The sequence below is a fragment of the Neomonachus schauinslandi genome, chromosome 4, assembly GCF_002201575.2.
Source record: "Neomonachus schauinslandi chromosome 4, ASM220157v2, whole genome shotgun sequence".
In the NCBI taxonomy this organism is placed as follows: Eukaryota; Metazoa; Chordata; class Mammalia; order Carnivora; family Phocidae; genus Neomonachus; species Neomonachus schauinslandi.
In genome coordinates, this window is record NC_058406.1 from 99755179 (window position 1) to 99779487 (window position 24309).

The 24309-nt window shown below is 41.4% G+C and overlaps 1 protein-coding gene and 1 pseudogene across 2 annotated transcripts in view; one reads left to right on the forward strand and one right to left on the reverse strand.

Annotated features, from left to right (window-relative positions):
* The window catches only part of NOTCH2 (notch receptor 2), a 183094-nt gene that overhangs the window by 50910 nt on the left and 107875 nt on the right, over positions 1-24309 (reverse strand). For both annotated transcript variants that reach the window (XM_044914597.1, XM_021690191.2), the window contains 6 exons: positions 9332-9565; positions 7856-8011; positions 6984-7172; positions 5952-6065; positions 5013-5126; positions 3117-3350 (listed from right to left, as the gene is read on the reverse strand). In XM_044914597.1, the coding sequence (XP_044770532.1) occupies positions 3117-3350; positions 5013-5126; positions 5952-6065; positions 6984-7172; positions 7856-8011; positions 9332-9565 (1041 nt within the window). The remainder of the gene's footprint in view (positions 1-3116; positions 3351-5012; positions 5127-5951; positions 6066-6983; positions 7173-7855; positions 8012-9331; positions 9566-24309) is intronic.
* LOC110580482 lies at positions 19101-19462 on the forward strand (annotated as a pseudogene).

The following is a 24309-nucleotide window of genomic DNA, read 5'->3' on the forward strand; positions in this document are numbered from 1 at the left end:
ACCTAAGTATTTAGCAAACATTAAGTGAAAGAAGGAAACCTGTCATTTCAAGGAAAACAACTGGCAGTATTGTGTTCTAAAAATAAAATTTAAGCCTTTGCATGAAAACTAGAATTTTGGAACTTGTATCCACTGCCAGAAGCTTGAAACTGTCACTATTACGGACATAAGTTCAGGATAAATCTTACAGGGTCTGGCATCTTCCCCTGGGGCTGTGCTGCCTCCGTTCTGGCCCATTCTCCTGAAGAATGGTAGAGTTTGGCTATATTATGAAAGGTGTAATTCTAGATATGGGTAACTAAACAGTAGGGATATACAAATCATAATTTCTACCATCATTCTATAAAAATACTCATGATATTTTGTCATTTACTTAATATGAATTTAGTGATGCTTTATTTCCCATTCATAGAAAAATGCCTTGGTAGTTTAAAAAAATCCAAAAATAAAGCCTGGTAAAAAGGATATAAACTAACAAAATTTCCATGAAAAAATGCGAAAACTTTGGTTCATTCATACTTTGTATTAATATTTGATAATAACAATTACATTAAAAATTTACTGAGTCATTATTATGTGCAAGTACTTTGCCTCCCACTTTACACAACTTTTCTTTAGTCTTCTCACTCAACTGGCACATCAAGTTGCGTTACATCCACTCTATCATGGACTTCCACAATTATGGCAGCACAGCCAGGATGTGAGCCAGGCACTTTGGATTCTACGCTCTTTGCCACACCATACTGGTCACTGTTATTAATGAGGTCAGGCTGCCTCACTCGCCACAGATGAGGCAAGAGTTTCCATATTCCTCGTATACAAGTGCATACTTTTAGGAGAATTATCTAGCCATTGGCTGATTACCCCCATTTACCCAAAATTGACTATGGTAGGCCACAGGAGGCTATATTTTATTCAAGCAGGAACAGATACCCTGCCCTAGATGGGACAAGGAGATTTTCTCACTGGAACAATGGAATATGACCTGGGGGACCCAGGGTCTACAGATTGCTCTGCTTCCTGCTAATTTTTGCAAAGCCTTATTGATCAATTCTCACTTGGAATCTGTAAGATACTTCTATGTGCTTTCACTAAATTCCTTGTCTATTTTGTAGCTATTGTTTGCTTGTTTGCTAAAGAGTCTTTAAACTAGTCAAGTTGGTTCCTGTGACTTAAAACCTAAAAAAAACTTACTTAGAACAGTTTCCCATCATAAGGCCACGGGTAAAAGAAGCTTACTGGGTACTTTAAGTACCCAGTAAGTGAGAAACCACAATTATAGCCAGCATATTGTAAAGTATCCCTTCTGTCTATACTCATCCAAACCCCAACCTACCAACTCAGGACCATGTTATGAATGGGTCAAGGATTCTTCCTCTAGAACTCAGCAGTCTATTCATAATGACTAATTAAATAGACCCATTCATCCAGGCCCTTAGTACATGTCAGGGCTTTCTCCACCCATTACAGACCAAGACTTTTTCATGATGCCTGCATCTCTTTGCTTTAATTCTCCCAACAGCCACAGGAAGGGACTTGGCAGTTTTCTGAGAGATTCTGGGCCTTCATTCTATGCTGCCTGCACACCACTCGTATTTACTTCTTGCATTTCTTTCTTTTTTTTTTTTTTTTAAAGATTTTATTTATTTATTTGAGAGAATGAGATAGAGAGAGCATGAGAGGGGGGAGGGTCAGAGGGAGAAGCAGACTCCCTGGACTTCTTGCATTTCTCATGACAGGTACTTACACCTTGTCTTCTCTGTCCTCCCCAGGGAATACACCTGATACATCCTGGCATAATGATATAATCCCAGAGAAAACAAAGTGCTTGCCAACCCACCACTCACCCAGGTTTCCAGTACATTTGTTATAATGGGGATGATAGCAAAGCCTAAAACAGCTCCACCATTCTAAAGGCATCCTTTCAATTGCTTGTAAATCTCTCAAATTTCTTTTCGTACTGCAATTTCTCATGTCTGGGGACCAGCCCGGAAGCAAATTGCTTTTGGAAGGTTTCACAAAGATCTATTCAGCCCTTTTAGTGAGTTATCTAAATGTGGGGAGGGGGAAGGCATTTTCAACTGTGAAGGCATGGGATGTTTTTCGTATGCTTGAGCAACTCAAAAAGGACTTTGTTTTCAAACTTGGCATGTACGAGGTCCTGGATGAAGACCAGGGCCTTTGACAAGTTTGAAGAAATGGATTTGGAAATAACAAAATAAAATGAGGGCAGTTAACCACCTCCCCCACCTTTGCCCCCTACATAGGCCATTTTCCTTAAATCAAGAATGAGTTCTCAATAAATCACTCCCTTGTATTGGCAGGTTCCCTTCTAGCAAAGGCACACACTAGTTAATCTTCCACTAATACATTTTCTTTGATCTGAGACATAGTACTTCTCTGTCCATTAACCACAGTTGTGACCATAATTATTCCTCGAATAAGTAAAACAGACCCCAGTGAAACCTGTGAAATGCTGCTGCCTGAGAAAATGATTCAACATTCCCCCAGCAAGGAGCAGCATGCCCTCCCACCTAACAAGCAGTCACTCAACCAGAGTAGGGAAACAGCAATGAACTTGGGGAGGGAAGTGGTGGCTCTGCATTCTCATTTACAAGGACTGGGAGGTGCTGCAAAGTCTCCCCTCTCCCTGAGAATCCCCCAAATGCCAAGGCCCACCAGAGACATTCAAGACACTGGACTCTGAAACAGAGAAAAACACAACTAGAAGGACAGGAGGGAGGGAGAAGGGACAGGGCCAGCTTCATTAATCTGAGCGTGGTGGAGGCTAAAGAAAAAACGATAATCAAATCAAGCCATAAAGCCAACAGGGATTCCAATTTTAAATAATAATTTCAATTTTTTGAAGTGGTGTGGCTCCTTTTAATGAAAAACACACACCCAAAATCATCAGTTTTGCCAAGCTATTGCCTCTGATTTCTCCAGTGGCCAGAGATGTCTGCCTCTAAGATGTTTCTGGCTGTAGCTTTGGCTGTGCATCTCAGAATCAGGATTCTTTTTCCAGGATCTGAGCATGCACCAGGACAGCCTGAGACCTGTGTGTAAACTCCTGGGGGAGGTGAAGGCCCAGAGGAGACACAGGCAGAGAGGCTTACCTGACGTGCCGGGCTGACAGTTACACTGGTAGCCATTCACCAGGTCGATGCAGCGGCTGTCATGCAGGCAGGGGCTACTGTAACACTCGTCTATCTGGTCACTGCAGATGGCACCCATGTACCCCGGGTTGCAGATGCAGGTGTAGGAATCAATCCCATCCTGACACCGGCCATGGTGGCAAGGATCAGGGTCACAGTTGTCGATGTTCTCCTCACACAACACACCAGTGAACCCTGGGAAGGAATTTTACCAAGAAGGCTTGAAACCCAGTCAGACACTCCACACCTGAACGTAGGTGTGGCCACATCCACTTATCCTACAGGCCTCATGTCTCAAACAGTTCATGCTGTAGACAATGAGCAGCTGAAGCCGACTATTTGCCTGATGTATAAGGCAAGCCTAGAGTTGTGCTTAAAATAAAGTTTTTCAAATAAAATTTGTAGAATTCAAATGATGATCAATGGTTTCACTACAGAGATACTTTAACTGCATCTTCGTTCCACAGTGGGCTTCAATGGGGAACAGCCCTCAATATTTTTCCATTATATATTTACCTCTATATTCCTTTCTTCCCAAAACCAACATACAGATACTGTATTAATGATTACGTGTACCTTATCTCCCCAATTCTGACCTTAGAGGACAGAGAACTTTTCTTTATCCCTCTCAAACCCTCCCTGAGTACTATGCTTATATACTAAGTTTTTAATAAATACCTGTTAAATAAAATGAAAATTTATGAGCATTTAAAAGAAAAAGGGGTAAATAAAGCCTCCTTCATTCAATCCATTCTTTTAAAGGATTTTAAAGGAACAGGGCCTCTCTTCCCTTTTAAACATGAATTCAAGGTTTTTAAACTCTCTCCAGTGAAGGTTATTCTCTACGAGGATAATCTGGCCAGAGGACGACAAAACCTGGAACTTCTCCGACCAAGGACAACAGTTCATGAAAAGAGAAAGCAGTTAAGTGGTTCATCTGACAGGACCTAATCTAAGGAGGCCCAGTAAATGGTAATGTTCCAGTACTACCAAAACACTCATTCTCTGTGTTTATTTTTGTGACTTAGTTCCCTTTTCTGTCATCAGAAAGAAATCATGCACATGATGTTTAAAATCCTTTAAGAATCCATCTTCTAAAATAAGAAAAAGGTCTTCAATTATACCCATAACTTCTTTCTCCCTTAAGTGGTCATATAAAAAATAAATTGGGAAATCATTTTTTCTAGTCTTTCTCTATAACACTGGTCTGTGCAGAAGCAAATGTGTAACAAGGGACGTTTGGCTTATTCAAATCCACTCCCAAATGAGAAATGTGGCCACAGATCAGAAATGTAGACTATTTGTAAACAGATTCTTTGTCACTGTAGTAGCAGAAGTCAGGAAAGAGGACTTAAACTTTCCCAGACAGAGCTCTCTCTCCTGTTCAGATACACACCTGACTCTCAGGGCCTGAGCAGTCTTTTATGCAGAAAACCTCTGCACTTTCACACAATGGCCCTTAGATTTCTGGGCCTTTGTTCAAGCACTTGCCCCAAGAAACACAGAGACAGGCCTCCTGCTGAGAAGCCCCAGTGAAAAATAGCTTTCAGCTGGAATTCTTCCCTTTCCCAAAGGAGTAAGTCAAGCCAGCTGGAAACTCACAGCTGCCAAAATCTGTCCCAGAAAGACATGGACACCAAATCGAAATGTCCAAGCCAGGCCACTATTGTGGTAGAGAAGGAGGCAGGTGTTGTAGAAGGAAACAGTGAGAGCAGCAAAAAATATGCTAGAAGCAGCTCTCTCTAAACCCAGAGCAGCCCATTAGTGGACTGGCTTGGTAGGACAGCGAGAAGAGGACAGTCTCCTATTTTGTTCAAATGGACCTACCAGGGGGATAAAAAGTGAGGGCAGTCTTACCTGTGGCACACTGGCATTCATAGCCATTTGGGTGATCAATACACTTCGCCCCATTCAGACACGGAGTACTGGAACAGTCATCAATATCAATCTGGCAAACTGGCCCAGTGAAACCTTAAAAGGACAGAGTGATGACACAGTCAAAAGACTCTCCCATGTCTATCTAAGGTGTACCTATGATATCCTATGAGAAGGATGCCCACGGAGGGTTGGGTTAAGTTACCAGCAGGGCTTAAACCAGTGGCTCAGCAGACATAAAATTCTTCTTCCCAACAGGTAACTAGGATAACTGGGAGAAGCTCAGGGCATCAGAGGCAACTGGGTGTGTCTCCACCTCTGTGTCTTCCCAGTACAGATTTCACTTCTAGTTGAAGTAAGGACTAAATGCTTATACATGGAGCCCTCAAACAAGTGAGTACAGCTTCAGAGGAACTGGAACCTCTCTAAAGAAACAACTTGAGAGGCTATTGTCTGTGGCAGAAAATCTGGCATGTCTTCAAGAAGAACTTTGGGGAGCAGAAGGAGACACAGAGTGTTCTTTGGAAAAAACTGACTTGTGCTGCTTGTTTCTGGACCCAGGGTGAAATATCTAAAAATAAAAATCTCACAGAGGGGCTTCAAGAATATGACCCATGGGGGGAAAAAAATCCTGAATAGCCTACAACCAAGGCTTCTGTGAGGTATGACCTTTCTGAAATATACACACAGACGGAGAGGTCATGGGCCATTCAGAATAGACTTGGACTTCTGGCCACAAAGGATTTGGAATGATCCACTAGCTGAAACAAACTCCCCATTTCTGCACATACTCCTATGCTGAAGTGCTCACTTTAATGACTTCCTCATGTACAGCCCACACACATTCTCTCCTCCTCCCTTCCCTGTGGTCAGGCAGCTTTGTGCTTTCAAAGAAAACAGGGGCAGGTGGTGGGCACTTACCAGGCGGACACAGACACTGGAAGCGATTGACTTTATCCACACACTGACCATTGTTCACACAAGGGTTGCTCTGACATTCGTTTATCTCCAATTCACAATGCACACCTTTGAAACCTGAACAAATTGGACCACACAAGTGGCTTAGAAAGAGAGAAAGGCATACTCTAGCCAAGAAAGCACAAATTTGCAGAGATGACTATATCCTCTATGAGCATGAACATTTCTGCAGAAGTCAAAGGGGACTCTGCCATGATGGGAAATAGTCACTGCAAGTATCAGTGAGAGAGGAGAATACTGCAAGATATCCATGCCACAGTGAAGAGGGAGAAGTTACCTCCAAAGACACTAGCAAAACACAGCATGCCACAGCAAAGACTGCCTCATGTCTCTGACCAGTCCCTGCTTCACTTTCAGAACAGCACCAGGCCCTAGTTGATGTTCCCAAAGACCAGCTGACTTGGAGATGCTGTTGCTCTCAGGGTACAAGTCAAGGTCAGGAGGGCCTCCCAATGCTACAGCAGCTAGCAGCCTTAATCTGGCAAAGCAGCCACTGTCCTGTGTCATTTTATCCTAGATTTACCTGAGCTCTCTAAGGATTCAAGAAATGGTTTCTGCAGAACTCCAGAATACAACTAATTGTATGCACATCACTATGGACAAATGGCAAGTTCCTATATAATTATGGGTAAAATAACTGCTATAAATGGAACAGTATGGTATTTATAATATATCAAGAGATCAGAAAAGTTTGCTATTTAAAGGATTCTTATTGTAAATCCTTTGTTAAATCAAATAATACTTGCATAAAAACAATCACTTCTGAATTTTTCTCTTACATGTAACTGATGTTGACATACAGACTTGTTTAATTTGGTCTCCATAGCTCTAAGAATTCTAGCACTGCATTACTCCTTAAAGGTCCCCTTGGCTGGGAATTAAATGCTGACAGAGCTCATGGAATTGCCACCCTATACTGAGAAGTGCGGGGCAGTGTGTTTAGTCTAGACCCCACACACTGGTGGGCCCATGTACCTGGCATGCACAGACACGTGAAGCCTCCAATCTTATCCAGACAGGTCGCATCATTCTGGCAGGGGTCGGAATGGCACTCGTTGATGTCCATCTCACAACGAGGCCCTGCATAGCCCTTTAGACATTCACAGTGGAAGGCACCATCTGTGTTCACACATTTTCCTGCGTGCTCACAAGGATTGCTGTTGGCTGGAAAATAAAGCACCAATTACTGGGATCAAAGTACTTTGATGGAGTTTCCACAAATGTGGATTACAGAAGTAGGTCTGATTGTTATAGCACACGAGGGCCAGGCCTTTAATAATCTGGTTCTCAACTTCCTATTTTCTTCCTTAAAAAAAACAAGGAAAGAAACGAAAGGAAAGGAAAGACAGACTAGAGCAATCTCAACTCTTGTGATTCTCTGCTCCTTTTGCCCAAACTGTCTACTAAAGTAGGGCTTCCTATTAAGAATCAGGTACAGGGATGCCTGGGTGGCTCAGTCGTTAAGCGTCTGCCTTCGGCTCAAGTCATGATCCCAGGATTCTGGGATCGAGCCCCACATCCGGCTCCTTGCTCAGTGGGGAGCCTGCTTCTCCCTCTCCCACTCCCCCTGCTTGTGTTCCCTTTCTCGCTGTCTGTCTCTCTCTCTCTCTCTCTGTCAAATAAATAAATAAAATCTTTAAAAAAAAAGTAAATAAAATAAATAAATAAATAAATAAAAGAATCGGGTACAGACCTTCTATATATTCAATTGTCAGAACCAAATATATCTTTACACTGAAAGGTTGTAAACAGTGGGCAGGTAACAGGAGAGATCTGAGGTTTTGCTTCTGAATGCTTGCTGAGCTCAACAGACAGCATGAGGAATAGGAAAGGTTCCACGTACTCACCCATGGCACACTCATCCACATCTTCTGTACAGTCAGCCCCTTTGTAGCCTTGGGGGCAGGTGCAAATATACTGCCCATTCAGGGGGTTGGTATCACACAGTGCCCCCTTGTGGCAAGGATTGCTGATGCATGCATCATCCAGATGACATAAGAGACCTGTCATAGGGTGGGGCAAGGAGAATAGAGAAAATGTCTCTTACTTGAAGAAGAGTTTTCTCTTTCATGGAGGAGGGACAACCTTACGGTCACCTCACCAAAATCCAATGTGGAGATTTAGAGGCAACTTCCCCTTTACCTAATCCTACCTTAGGTACATGCTATAGCTAACAGCAAGCAAAGAGCTGTAGACAACCCTGGTGCTCTGACCCTGAGCCCTCCGCTAGACCTCTCCTCACGGGTAGAGTCATCTACAGGCCATAGAGTGAGATGGTTAGACAATGAAGATATCCTTCTGATAGTGATGCTAGATTTAGCAAATAAAAGTAGAGGATGCCCAGTTCAATTTGAATTTCAAATAAGTAACAAATCATTTTTTACTATATATTCCAAATATTACATGCACCTTATATTTTATTTAGCAACCTACTTTCCCCAAATTATGCTACCTGATGATCAGGGGCCACCGGTATTTTGCTAGCCGCAGAAGGAAAAACACAGCTGAACATCGTCAGTCTATACCAGGGCAGCCTTTTCAATAGCGTCAACATTCCTGGCTCAAGTGCCCTCGGGACTCTGAAGGTATTACGAGGCCTCATGTTCTGTGTAGTACACATGGGAACTGGATTTTCCAGTCTGCAATTAGCTTAAGAACAGGTAACCAAGGCTTCTTCTACAAAGCTGGAGGTGGGGCTTTTGGAAAGGCACAGATCTAAGAACACTTCAAAAGTGCTGGGCACAAAGTTCTCTCAGTTAAGCTATCTTCTTCTGTCACGTTCCTCCCTTCACTGCTCTCTACCAGGACTGGGAGCTGTTCACTTGAGAGGCTAGAGCAATGTTAACTTTGCAGTTAGTAAAAGTCCTCCCTTAGAGGAATATTTCCATAGACACTGAGAGCTGGAATGCATTCAAATGCTTCTCTCCTCCCGACTCCTTCTGAGTACAAGATTTCCTCTCAAAATGAAGTCTCTAAATCCATTTATTATTAATTTTGTCTTAATTTCCGAGAAATTAATCTTAATTTCCGAGGTGCCTAAGATCTTAAGGAGGTCAAGAGATGCTCCCAAGGCAATAGTTACTTTCATTGGGGGGGGGGGTATGAAAAACTGAGGTATGCAGACTTGAGATGAGAGTCAAAAGTCCTAAAGAAGAAGACTAATTTCATAGTACTTTGGCTAGCAATTATATTTCCAGAAGAACAGTCTTGAGTAACATATTCCTACAGATGCTAATTAAAAGGACACAACTCGGGGAGTGAAAGAGATCCTGAATGCTCTCCGGCCCCTTCCCTGAACTCCAGTTCTGTCCTGCTGGCCTTACCTGCCTTTCCTTCTGGGCACATGCAAGAGAAGGAGGCCACACGGTCAATGCAGGTGGAGCCCGGAGTGCAGGACGCAAAGGCACAGTCATCAATGTTCTCACTGCAGTCATCTCCACTCCAGCCGTTAACACATACACAGCCATAGCCCCCATTGCGGTTGGTACAGGTGCCCCCATTCTGACAAGCATTAGGTTGCAGCAGACACTCATCCACATCCTCTGTGCAGAACTGTCCTTTGGGGGAAAGAAGTGCCTTTGATTAGGGCTCTTAAGTCTCAAAGGATTAGTACCATACCCACTCCCATACATTCTTCACCCTCATGTGACCTGCCTGAAATTAAGGCGAGCAGATCTCCCAGCAGACCAGGTCTTCACATGAATCTTTTTTTTTATTTTTTATTAACATATAATGTATTATTTGTTCCAGGGGCACAGGTCTGTGATTCATCAGTCTTACACAATTCACAGTGCTCACCATAGCACATACCCTCCCCAATGCCTATCACCCAGCCACCCCATCCCTCCCACCCCAACCCCCACTCCAGCAACCCTCAGTTTGTTTCCTGAGATTAAGAGTCTCTTATGGTTTGTTTCCCTCTCTGATTTCATCTTGTTTCATTTTTCCCTCCCTTCCCCTATGATCCTGTCTTGTTTCTCAAAGTCCTCATATCAGTGAGATCATATGATACTTATCTTTCTCTGATTGACTTATTTCGCTTAGCATAATACCTTCTAGTTCCATCCATGTCATTGCAAATTGCAAGGTTTCCCTTTTTTTGATGGCTGCATAATATTCCATTGTATATATATATACCACACCTTCTTTATCCATTCATCTGTTGATGGACATCTATGCTCTTTCCATAGTTTGGCTATTGTGGACATTGCTGCTATAAACATTGGGGTGCACGTATCCCTTTGGATCACTACATTTGTATCTTTGAGGTAAATACCCAGTAGTGCAATTGTTGGGTCATAGGGTAGCTCTATTGTCAACTTTTTGAGGACCCTCCATACTGTTTTCCAGAGTGGCTGAACCAGCTTGCATTCCCACCAACAGTGTAGGAGGGTTCCCCCCTTTCTCCGCATCCTCGCCAACATCTGTCATTTCCTGACTTGTTAATTTTAGCCATTCTGACTGGTGTGAGGCGGTATCTCATTGAGGTTTTGATTTGTATTTCCCTGATGCCGAGTGATGCTGAACATTTTTCACATGTCTGTTGGCCATTTGGATGTCTTCTTTGCAGAAATGTCTGTTCATGTCTTCTGCCCATTTCTTGATTGGGTCATTTGTTCTTTGGGTGTTGAGTTTGGTAAGTTCTTTATAGATTTTGGATACTAGCCCTTTATCTGATATGTCATTTGCAAATATCTTCTCTCATTCTGTCAGCTGTCTTTTGGTTTTGTTGACTGTTTCCTTTGCTTCTTCACATGAATCTTAAGGCTACCATGAGCCATCCAAATGATATTTATTCCAGGTAAATAACTTAAAGAAGAATGGAAATTGCTGTCCCTAGAAATTTTTTTTTTTTAAAGATTTTATTTATTTATTTGACAAAGAGAGAGTTAGCGAGAGCAGAAACAAGCAGGGGGAGTGGGAGAGGGAGAAGCAGGCTTCCTGCTGAGCAGAGAGCCTGATGTGGGGCTCGATCCCAGGACCCTGGGATCATGACCTGAGCCGAAGGCAGACGCTTAACCGACTGAGCCACCCAGGTGCCCCCCTAGAAATTCTGACATGAGAATTTAGCCAACCTATCAAAAAGAAGGTTAGGCTTATAGCATCCTTGATTCGGGTAAATCCCTGGACAATGAATATGCAAGTGAGAAGATGGAGGGAAGAAGAGTGTATGAGATGAGTAAGAAACAGAATGACGAGAAGGAACCTAAGGGTCAAAATGTCAGGGCAGTTGTATATCCTGACTATATCAATGTTAACATCCTTGTTATGATACTGTACAATAGTTTTGCAAGACAATGTTACCATTGGGGGAGAGTTGGTATAGGGTATCTCTCTGTATTAATTCTTATAACTGCGTGTGACTCTACAATTATCTCAAGATAAAAAGTTCATTTATTTTTTTAAGATTTTATTTATTTATTTGTCAGAGAGAGAGAAAGAAAGGGAGAGAGAGAGCAGCAGGCAGAGGGAGAAGCAGGCTCCCCACTAAGCAAGGAGCCCGATGTGGGACTCGATCCCAGGACCCCAAGATCATGACCCAAGCCAAACACAGACGCTTAATCAACTGAGCCACCCAGGTGTCCCTCAAAATAAAAAGTTTAATTAAAAAATAAAATAAGGGCAAGCACAGTAGAGAGAAGAGATGAAGGACAATGAAAAGCCTTGGTAAACCGTAGAGGTGAAAGGCAACACCAAGATGATGAAACTGGAGCAAACTGTGCATAGCCTGAGGCGCCCAACCTTCAAAGATGTGGATTTGTGGAGTAAGATGCAGAAAGTTGACCCAATGTAATAGAAGATGGAAAAAGGATCCGTTTGATCTGCCTGAAAAAGAGCAAACTGAAGGATGATACACAAGACCATTTATGGATATAATGCAGGTCACTACAATAGCAAAGGATGGGGGGGTATGGCAAAGGCTCTCAGGCCCCGTCACAAAGAACAAAAGTATGTCTTCAACTTACAAGCAAGGCATCTGTGATTAACAAGCAGTTTAGTGCCAGACCACCCAAGTTATAAAACAAGTTGATGAATCGTCCTTATTAATACCAGTTTAGAGAGCTACCAAAGGGAACTCATATTCAGATCATCTGAATTCTCTCAAACACAACAGGACAAGTGGCTAAAACTCATAAAACCTCAAGGTGTCCTTTAATTCTCTTGTTAAAGAACTCAATGAATAATTCAAAAAGGCATTCTGGTGAAGAGGCCTCTTGATGAAAAAGCACATGATGTTTATACTCAGAAAATGCCAAGGCTATCCCTAGTCCCCAGAACACGGAACAATAAATCAAGGAGCTCCAGTTTTTTCAGAAGGGCTTCAATGTACCCAGCTGTGTAGCCATTACTGATAACAGAGGTTAGCTGTGTCTGATCTAACCTAACTGACCATCTATTCTTACCCCATCTACACATACATCCATTATACAAAACGAGGATCACTCTATTGTACTTATTTGATTACACATCCATCTCCCATCACTTGACTACAAGCAACTTCAGTTCAGGAATATTTTTTTGTGTTCTTAACCTAAGATCCCACTGCCCAGGATGGCAGGATGGGTGTGTGGGCATCTCTGGAACTCTGTGCTCACCACCCTCCTTCTGTGTGCTTCTCCTCACCCCACTTCAACCATATTATTATTTTTTTACACATAATTCTTGATGGAGCCACCTTGTCTTTACATGATCATGCCCTCCTACTCTAGCTGACTGACCCAGGATGGGCATCTGATACAAGCTATAGCACTGTGTCCCTTTTCTAAACTTTTGGACTAGGGATTCTTTGACATATGGACCAAAAGGATAAAGTGGCTGGTGACAGAAAAAGTGATAAGGGTGAAATCAGAAATGCACAGAAGAAAAAACCAGAATCATGGTGGCATTCAAGTTATTGCTTGATGGGGATCTGTCAATTGCAACCCACAGTATTAACTAACACAGACTGAATGAGTGAGTGAGTGAGTGAGTACACACATTGGCAATCATTTCCCCCAGGGCAGGTGATGTCATTTATTACAGAAAGCTTTGCTCCCTTACTATACTGGCAGAAATGCTACCTCAGAGTAAAGACAGATGTGTAATTAGGATATAGGTGGGATTTAGAAATGAAAACATGACTAAGAAGTAGGTGAAGAGTGGCTGTAACCTGGAAATTACCGAGAGCCTTGTCTCTTATACTTAGGCTAACTCAAATATCTATCTATGCTACCCTCAAACAAAACTTACTTTCTGAATGTGAGGAATATGGATGTTATTTTTCTTTTTGACTGGCTCTTGATTATAAGACACTGTGTGTTTAAAAATATCTTATATATATATTTCTTATGCAATATAATATCCAGACACTTAAATATTGTAGTAAGACAGATTAGGTAAATAAATAATGCTTGGAATGGAAATTTGGCACTCCTGGGAAAGGAAACCAAGAGCCATTGCTTGCCTGCTATGAACCAGGCATTGTGATTGAGATGTCACAAAATTTATCTCATTTATAGTTGAGGAAACAGGCTCAGAGAGGTAAAACAACTTGCCTAGCATGAGGCAGGAAGTGCAGAAGTGGGATTTAAACCAGAGCTGCCTGCCTCTAAAACTCTTAATAAAGGGACACTTGGGTGGCTCTGTCAGTTAAGTGTCTGCCTTCGGCTCAGGTCATGATCCCAGGGTCCTGGGATCGAGTCCCGTATCGGACTCCTTGATCAGCAGGGAGCCTGCTTCTCCCTCTGCCTTCTGCTTCCCCTGCTTATGCACACTCTCTCTCTGATAAATAAGTAAATAAAATCTTAAAAAATTAAAAAAAATAAAACTCTTAACAAAGACTTGAGGTGTGAGTCTGATCATAACAAAACCATCTTTGTGTGCCTCAGTATCCGAAATGCATGAAGGCCTAAGGAAGTAGAGAGGATGAAGAAGGGGAGGGTTAAAATCATTACTCACATGATCAGATTACTGTAAAAACTTAGGACTCAAAATTACTATCCAAAAATCAAATGTACTTGTAGGTACAGTTCACTATTTTTTGAATGAAGATTGTTGTTGAAGATTAGAACACCTGACAACTGTGTATCTGTTAGGTACTGTTTGTTAGAGAAATCAAATCTAGAGAGCCAAAAGCACACTGGCTCATAAGTTATTTTCTACAAAATGGATCATTTTTCTCTAAGATTCAGGCACATTTCTCCAGAAAAATATTCCTTCCCAGGCTCATTTCTGCCAGAATTTTTTTTCTCTTCATTCCAATTCTATCAACCAGAATGAGGAAAATGGTAACCTGGGTGGCCACTACAAGTGTTCGCTCCAAAATTCCCAGTGGAATGTCTGCTAAGATACTGCACTTGCTTCATGCCACCACTTCCTGGCACAGAAGGAAATCAATGCAGAAGCCTAAGAATAAGGAGCATATGCAAAGGTAAAGTAGCCCTCCCAAGGTCATAAACTAGTGAGAACAATGTCATTCAAACCCAGATCAGTCTGACTCCAAATCTACTGCCCTTCTCACTGCAGCATTGTTAAGTTTCCAAGCCTTGGTTTTGATCAACAAGATCTGCAGACTAGGTTCCTGCTCCTAGGGTCTGAAAGCACACTGAGAAAGCACTGAAGCATGCAACAATTAAAGAACACCCTTGGTACAAATGAATAAAGGCAGAAGATCACTAAATATTGAAATAGAGTTTATGGTGATCATCTGGAGGGGTTCGGTGCATTGTCTGAGATCAATGGGCTGTTCCCACTACTCCACGACAAGAAAGCATAAATCCGGGCTGGAGGGAGAAGGCTCACTGAGGGTGGTAGGGCTAGGTCTTGAAGACATCGAAATGACTGAAGGATATTCTCTGGCTGGGGTTTAAAAGGAGAAGAGGCTGGAGATCATTTAAGGCTTTGAATTCTAGTATGAATTCTGAACGTGATACAACAAGTACAGGGGAGTTATCACGGGCTCACGGATGGGGGAAGACATGATAAAAACTGCATTTGAAGATTAGTCTGCCAGTAGAATATAGGAGGGACTAAAAGCAAATGGTTCTCTGTTGGTAGGGAGAGAAGGGAAAAGGACTAAGTTATGAGCTACCTAGCATATAAACATGTCTGGTAAAAAGGGAGAGCTGTGTTCTATCCATGCCCTACCAAGCTACTAAATTTTCCACCCAAACAAGTCTTAGCATGGATATCATCTGTGTCAACACACAAACTTTGCTGGTGAACTCCCAAAATATGTTGCACAAAGCTCAGTTAGGCAAGTTTTTAAGGGCATCAATTATCCCTCTTAGTAATTTGCACCTGCCAGAGATTGCAGGCTATGCCATTTAACGTTGAGACTAAGGCAATGGGCTAGTAGGCCCTTCCCACTTCCTATCAGCAAAGGAGAAAAGAAATAACTTGTTTTTAGCAACTACTTTCTCTATTGCCACCATGAGTCTGGGCTAATTTGGTATGAAGTGTCACACTACCAAGTCCTTGGCTGATACCTTAAATACCTGGAGGCACCCACAGCTCCTGATAATTTTCTGGCTGATCACTTTTGCCTCTTAAATACACTTCAAATCCGTATCTTTCCTTCATATATTTTCCTCCAGACCCAGTGGCTTACTGCTGGTTCCTTAAACATTAAGTTCTTACTTACCTCAGAACCTCTGCATATCCTACTCTCTCTGCCTCAAATATTCTTCCCCTTCTTATTTATATGGCTAGTAACTTCTCATCCTTTGACTTCTCTTATAACTTAACTAGATCTTCAAATTCACATCTCCCCAATTTTCTCCCCATTGTATCTCTTCCATTCAATCCATCCTGCCAACATCAAAAGTTGTACTTTTATGTTTATTTACTTTTATATTTACTTATTTATTATGTATAGTCCCTGCCCCTATTAGACTATAAGCTCCTTGAGGATAGGAGCCGTGTCTGCCATTGACCTCAGTTTACATATCAGATACTTTACTAGGTAGTTGGCATCAGTGGTGACATAGACTGTAGATCTTAGATTTAATCTAACATGCTCATTTTACAGATGAGGAAACTGCGACCAGAGAGGTGCAGTGACTTGTCCACATTTGCACAGCTAGCTGGAAGAATGTTAGAAATAGACAAAATTAAAAATGGAAATCGTTAAGTGCTGAAAAGGATGTTGGGGGTGTGAGGTCATAGCAGATCAAGTTAGACTTCTAAATAAGGAAGGGGACTCTGACCTAGCTGTTGAGAGACAGAGCAGGCTGAAGAACACAGAGGAAGAGCAAGATGCTCAGTAGTGCTACTAATGAAGACAACACAAATAACCCACCATCAGAAAAATGAGTATGCTGTATTAGTTTTGCAGGAGTAGGTCACTTTCATGTTGATCTTTTCTTACTGCCTCATCCTATGGTCTTAAAAAACCAAAGGGTGAATGCATAAGATTACGGGCATAGCCTCTGGCAGTAAATATAACAGAGTGAACCCAAGAGAACTGTACTGAAATGGAAACCATGACCTAGGCTTCATTAGCAACAAGCTCTAGCCCAGTGAGCCGTGGACCACTAAACAGACATCATTTATGAGTTGAAACACACTGGGATACAAACAGCTCATTATGGCTCTCTCAAGGTACCACAAACAAACCATCAATCTGACTTGGAGTTACAAGTAACTGGGAAGTGAGAGGAGGGGAAAAAAAAGAAAAGAAAAGAAATGATCACTGAGCCTTAGCACTTTAGGATAAAGCCCTTACCCTTCCTAGTCATCTCTCAACTGTGAAGTGTGTGGGAAAAACTTTTATCACATCAATGGCCCTGTTAAGGGTCAACTCTCATTGCAACAACAATCAGCACATAAGGAACATATAAAAAATGAGCCTGGCTGGCCCTTGCCCTGACCCTGCTACCTCCTCTTCTATGGTTAAATCAAGAGAATTCAGGCTCCAATATCTCCTTCCAGCCAGCAATCACCCAAGCTCCTGAGTGTGGAGTTCCATCTTTCCATATTATAGCAGAGCACTGTTATAACTTCTGTCCTACCAAACGTTCTCTATACACAGATGTTCTATTCCACTGCTGAAGTGAAAGAACAGAGCACAAGCTTGACTATCCTACTCCTCCTGGGTCTAGACTGTTTGAAACATTCTGTATAAACACTGGAGTCTACAGGATCTGCCTGATGAGGAAATGTGGGCACTAATGCGCAAGCACACAAATGTGTATAAGAGGCCTGGGGGGGTATGCAAGTGGCTAAGAGGATGATGCAGGAGTAAGAGATAAACATGGATAAATGCAAGAATCTCAATGAATGTCCCCCCTTAATCCTAGACACCATCATCTTTTCTATGACTCTTCAAAAGCCTGGTTTCCCTGTATCCTGACCAATATATTTCCTAAAGAATCACCAGAAAGATCTCAATATATACAGTGGATTGTGCCATTTGCCTGATGAAACCTTTTGATGACAAAGGGTTTGATAACTTCATTATACTTAGGATGAAATTCTAAATCCTATCCATGTTTTCTGCCAATCTCTCTAGTCTTTCCTTTGGAAGCACTACTAGTTCTAGCCACTCTGGCTTTTTTTCATTTCTCAAAATGATCATAACCTTTCCCCCCCAACTCAGGGTCTTTGCACATGCTGTTCCTTGTGTTTGGAACACTCTTATTTCCACCCTTCCCTAACTAATTCTTACTCACTAACCACAGCTGAAATGTCACCTTCTCAAAGAGACATTATATCCCTACCCCCAACTCAATTAATTCTGCCTGTTAATATGCTGTCCTAATAACCTCTACTTTTCCTGAAGGCATTTATTACAGTTCAAAATTTTACAGATAAGTATATGATGTACGTCTGTATTCCTCACCAGACTGTAAATTCCATGAAGAAATGGGTGGTAGCTAGGGGTACCTGGGTGGCTCAGTTGTTAAGCGTCTACCTTCAGCTCAGGTCATGATCCCAGGGTTCTGGGATCGAGTCCCACATCGGGCTCCCTGCTGGGCAGGAAGCCTGTTTCTCCCTCTCCCACTCCTCCTGCTTGTGTTCCCTCTCTCGCTGTCTCTGTCAAATAAATAAAAATCTTTAAAAAAAAAAAAAAAAAAGAAATGGGTGGTAGCTATTTACTTCATCAGTGAATCCCCAGCACTTAACATGGTGCCCAGCTAATAATATTTCTTGAGAAGTATTCAAAAATATTTGTTAAACAAAAGTTTATCTGTACCTGTCTTCTCTTACTTAGGTCATTCTAATTCCAAAATAATAACCATCTTTCAACTCCTCTCCCTCACACCTTTAGGGTGTCTCTATTCTATTCATATTCCCAAAGTTTCCATTTTCCCCTTATTGACATCCCCCAGTCAATACCCAAACTTCTCATTCTATCCCCTTCCTTACTTGCTGAACTCCATCCCATTTATGCCACACCCAATTCACCTTGCCTTTTGACCCTAACTATGTCTCAAGGGTAATTCTACATTATGGAGGGTACCTTCCCTCTTTGAATGAAACCTAAGATTTCCCAAAAGACTACACCCTAGTTAGCCCTCTTCAGTAGAGTCCTCTCCTCCTCTTCTGATTGCCTCCATTTGCATGAAGGTAAGGAGGGCAAGACTCAATGTTTTCTTTATTCCCTAATGCTGCTACTAACTTCAAATAGTAAAAATATATTTATTAAGCAATTTCTAGGTACCAGACCCTGTGGTAAGTGCTTATATTGTTGTCAAATGTAATCTTCTCATACAATTAGTCCAGTTTCACCGATGTAGTACAGACCTGGTCTACACTGAAGAAAAATACTAAAGTATCTCAGGGAGTAGGGAAAAGAGACCCTGACAGAACCCAGTAACAGCCGTGAATTTCAAAGGATGAGGTTGGGCCAGCAACAACTGAAAATTTTAATGTTCTCATTCATTCATTCATTCAACAAATATGTACATACCATGTGCCAGGGACTGACCTATATACACTGAAATTATAATGGTAAAGAAAACAGCTGTGGCTTCTACCCTGTAAATAGGGTTTTACAACCAAACACATAATTGTAACAGAGTGATAAGTGCTCTAATGGATACAGGTTGCCTTGGGAGCATAAAGTAGGAGAGCAGAGAACTATATTCTGCAGGTCCAGTTGGGGATGGTATGTTTCTTTGGCAAGCCACAATTATGAGACCTAATGAGAGCCCATGTCAAGGCACTGTAATTTTTTTTTTTTTTTTACATTTTATTTTCCTACAAACTTACCCCTTCAAACCACCTAAGGTTGCATTTATAACAAGAATTTATCATCCAAATATTAACAGTAATGGCAGCATTTGTCTTGGCATTTGAAGATCACAGTGGTCTCCTGCTTTAACTATTTCTAAAGTTCTTTTATCCATTTGTTCACTGCTATGTGATCCAAACCCAGATGACCCCCTAGTGCCAGAGACTTCATAGATCTATAAAACAGAGATAAGTACAACAGAATATCTTGAGAATAAACTCAGAAGTATGCCATGTGATGCTCCCTTAAAGTCAGAATACCTTGCGGTATAGCTGAATAAACTTTAAATTACCATTAACAGAGAGAGAGAAAATGACTTTGTATGTTAACTGGGTTGTATATGAATGTGTATATGCATGGAAACGTGTATAGGAAGAGGGCAGAGTGGGGAGTATTTCAGGCAGAAGTAAGTGTATGTGTATCGGTTTGAATAGAAGAGAAAGCATGCCTCATTTGAGTCAATGAAAAAAAATCAGTGTGGTTCACTTCTAAGGCATGGATCAGGGGAGATATGGCAGGAGAGGGAGTTATATACAGAGCCTTGGAACTCTATCCAAAGACAAGGAGGACCCACTGAAGCATTTTAAGCAAAGAAAGAACACGATCCCATTTGTGTCTCAGAAAGCCCACTCGCTGCTGTGAGGAGGATGGGCTGAACTCCACCTCACCCCTCCAGGTCAATAGCAATTTAAAGCCCTGAGGAGTCCCAGGGTGCCTGTGGCCGCTATAGCAACGAGAGAGTCTGCAGTGCATCTGGGGCAAATTCCGGATGCAGCAGCACCAAGGAGCATCCAGGCTCAGCCACTGTATGGAGAGCAATGGATGCTGTGCCAATGCTGGATGTTCAGAAAGCCGACCCCTGGCACAAAGGCTTCTCCACACAAGAAGAAGAAAACAGTGCCAAGCTTCAGTCCCCCTGCTAGGAGGCCCACACTCTGGTTCTCTCGCCGCCTTCTTGGGTTGCTGGGCTGTTAAACCAGTTTATATAAAGAGCCCCTCACCTCACTGTGGCCCCTCACCTCACTGCAGCACTCCAAAAAGAATCAACCGACTCTATTTACAGGCAAGCAGTTACTATGAGCAGAATGAGTAAAACGGAAAACAAATAAACAAACAAACAAACATGGGGCCTATTAAAACATTCTGCAATATGAAAGATGGAGAAGGTACCCCTTAAGATGTAGATAAAGAGCATACCTGTGAAAAAAGTTCCCTTTCAGAATAGAAGGAATTGGCTCTGCATTTCTGTATTCTCAAGAAATGTAGAAAATGTAGGTTTTAAAAAGAAATGAAAAATAATACAAGATGTCAGACTCTGATGAAGGACAGGCTGAGAACAAAGCAGGATTACAGAGGACCTAGATGCAATGAGTAAATATGATAAGAATATAAAAAATGCAATTCAAATAAAAATCATAATGAGAAGCCACAAAGGACAGAACTGACAATGAAGAAAAATAAATCAGTGTTATAAAGGAAATAAAGAAGTTCTCATAAAATGCAGAGGAAATTAAAATATCAAGAAACAAGATCTTAGCTATGGGAAAGAATGAAGACCTAATTAAGATAATAGATGTTCCTGAAGACACAAAAACAAATTTAAAAAAATGAAAAGAATAATCTTTTCTGAGATGAAAACAGATCTAAGCCTGCAGATCCAAAGGGCTCAAAAGTGCTAGGAAAAAAAAAAAAAGGGATATACCTATACCAATACTGGTTAAAGATTTTACTTTAAAGAAAGAGAAGAGAAGGGAGAGGGGAGAGAGCCTGACCTGTCTGATATCGGACTTCCCTATAATGCTCACAAGACACAAAGGGACAATGTCTAGGAACTTGGTAAGATTGACTGTGACACAAGAATTCAATATCTAGACAAGATGCCATTTGTGTATGAAGGCAACTAAATCAAAAGATATTTTTCAAATATCTGAGAGCTCTAAAGATATACCAACATGTAACTTCTGGGAAAAAAAAATTACTCCAAGATGTACTCATCTGACTGAAAAAATAAATCAAAATAAAGAATCCAGGAATGAAAAGGTTGTGACATAAATGTACTGGTAGTTAACACAAAACAAGTTACATATAGAATAAAGTCCAAAATATTATAAATTGAATTATAAAGCAATGTAAATATCAAAAATACTTTTAAAAGAAAATGCGTAAAATTTAAAAATTCAATAGCAATACTATGGTATGAATTTTTAAATCCCAGATCATATAAACAAAATCTGGAGAGTGAAAAGAAGATATAAGAGAACCAAAAGTATGCTTATTCCTCATGTTACAGAAGAAGCAATTAGTATATGCAGTTTCACTTTTGACACTAAAAAATAGAGATGGATTCAAATCCAAATTTTTCTAAACATGTATACCTTTAAAAAAAAAACCACTAAATACTAAATACCATAATTTAAATCATCTCACATCTATCTGTTGTCCTCATGGACCAATTTCCACCTCCTTGAAAGACTTAAACACATGACTTAGGATCTTTTCACTCTTTCCTTTCCCATCTCCCATGAAATTAATATCTGGGTTGAGGACTAATAAGGTCATCCAAGCCAAGAGTTCTTTACTTTTCTCAACTCAACAGCTTCCACATCCGCTCCATATCACAAGCACACTCACATTTTGGATCTCATTATGAGACACTCATTGTTCCAACCACAAGATCTCAAATTTCGTACTTCAACTCTGACTGTAACTTCCCGTATACCTCTTTCCCCATTCCCAACAAACATTTCACCTAATTATCCCCCACTAACACTTGTAAGAGTCAAGCCCTCCTAAATAACCCAGTTCATTAACCAACCCTCTTCTAGCTGCCCTAACTCAGTCTAGTTCAGTCACATGAATGAAGTTTCTGTCCCCTGTAGCTACTGCCCTGCATTTCTCCCTCTTTCAGCTGTACAAAATCTTGAATAAGTGACCTATACCCACTCCTCCCCTTCCTCCTTCTTCACCACCCACTTTTTTTCTAATTTAACCCTTTGCAATTTGGCATTCTTCTCTCCTTAATATTGAAACTACATTTTAGAAGATTTCCAGGGCGCATGGGTGGCTCAGTCGTTAAGCGTCTGCCTTCGGCTCAGGTGATGATCTCAGGGTCCTGGGATCGAGCCCCGCATCGGGCTCCCTGCTTGGCAGGAAGCCTGCTTCTCCCTCTCCCACTCCCCCTGCTTGTGTTCCCTCTCTCACTGTGTCTCTCTGTCAAATAAATAAATAAAATCTTAAAAAAAAAAAAATTTCCAATGACCTCAAAAATTTTGATTAACTCTTTGCAGTTATCATTCTTATTTCAGTCTTTTGTTTATCATCCATTCAATAACTACTATTTGTTAAAATTGGTCCCAAGAATGCCAAAATCAGTAACACCATCCCCATCCTCCGGAGGCTGAGAGCCTCCCAGGTCCGAGGTAAGCATATAAACCAGGAACAGTGATAAAAGAGCACAGATGGGACCAGAGAGACATGCAGAGTTTAGGCAAGGGCACAGTCTTAAAATGCAGCCCCTGGCTCAGGGATGCTGTCATGGCAGAGGCTCCCAACTCACACACATCCTTTTCTCTCACCTTCCTTCTTTGGATCCCTTTCCTCTTCCATTTTCTGAAGTGTGGACATTTCTCACAATTTAGGTCCAAACTCTCGGTTCTTCTCACACTACGCACTTTCCCTTACAGACCTGATACATTCCCAGGGCAACCAAAAACAAGACTCAAAATCTGAGTCTAGAGCCCCTACCTCTAATCTGACCTCCTGGGTCTTACTGTTAAGTGCTTTTCTCTTGGAAAACTCACCTCAAACTCACCAGCATCTCTAGCCCATTTCTCTATCTCTGTCAATAGAACCCATATTCTCTCATTACACAGATTCAAAACAGAAGTAAACTCTGCTCTATTTCCCCCTTCATCCAACCAAGTACTTAGATGGCCCCCAATTTCTAACCATGTCTTCTTTCAAACTCATATTCATTTATAGTTTCTATCTCCTACTATGGTTATGTGCAGACTTCCTTTTTTCCTAGTGAATTTGACCATCCTTAAAAGGTAAGAACAGTAAAGGAAACAGTCAACAAAACAAAGAGGCAACCCACAGAATGGGAGAAGATATTTGCAAATGATACTACAGATAAAGGGCTGGTATCCAAGATCTATAAAGAACTTCTCAAACTCAACATCCAAAAAACAAATAAGTCAAAAAATAGGCAGAAGACATGAACAGACACTTCTCAAAAGAAGACACACAAATGGCTAACAGACATATGAAAAAATGTTCATCATCATTAGCCATCAGGGAAATTCAAATCAAAACCACAGTGAGATACCACCTTACACCAGTTAGAATGGCAAAAATTGACAAGGCAAGAAACAACAAATCTTGGAGAGGTTGTGGAGAAAGGGGAACCCTCTTACACTGTTAATGGGAATACAAGTTGGTACAGCCACTTTGGAACACAGTGTGGAGGTGCCTCAAAAAATTAAAAATAGGGCTACCCTATGACCCAGCAATTGCACTCCTGGGTATTTACCCCAAAGACACAGATGGAGTGAAAAGAAGGGCCATATGCACCCCAATGTTCATAGCAGCAATGTCCACAATAGCCAAACTGTGGAAAGAGCTGAGATGCCCTTCAACAGATGAATGGATAAAGAAGATGTGGTCCATATATACAATGGAATATTACCCAGCCATCAGAAAGGATGAATACCCAACTTTTACATCAACATGGATGGGACTGGAGGAGATTATGCTAAGTGAAATAAGTCAAGCAGAGAAAGTCAATTATCATATGGTTTCACTTATTTGTGGAACATAAGGAATAGCATGGAGGACTTTAGGAGAAAGAAGGGAAAAATGAAGGGGGGGAAATCGGAGGGAGAGATGAACCATGAGAGACTATGGACTCTGAGAAACAAACTGAGGGTGTTAGAGGGGAGGGGGGAGAGGGGATGGGTTAGCCTGGTGATGGGTATTAAGGAGGGCACATACTGCATGGAACACTGGGTGTTATATGAAAACAATGAATTGTGGATCACTACCTCAAAAGCTAATGATGTATTGTATGGTGACTAACATAACATA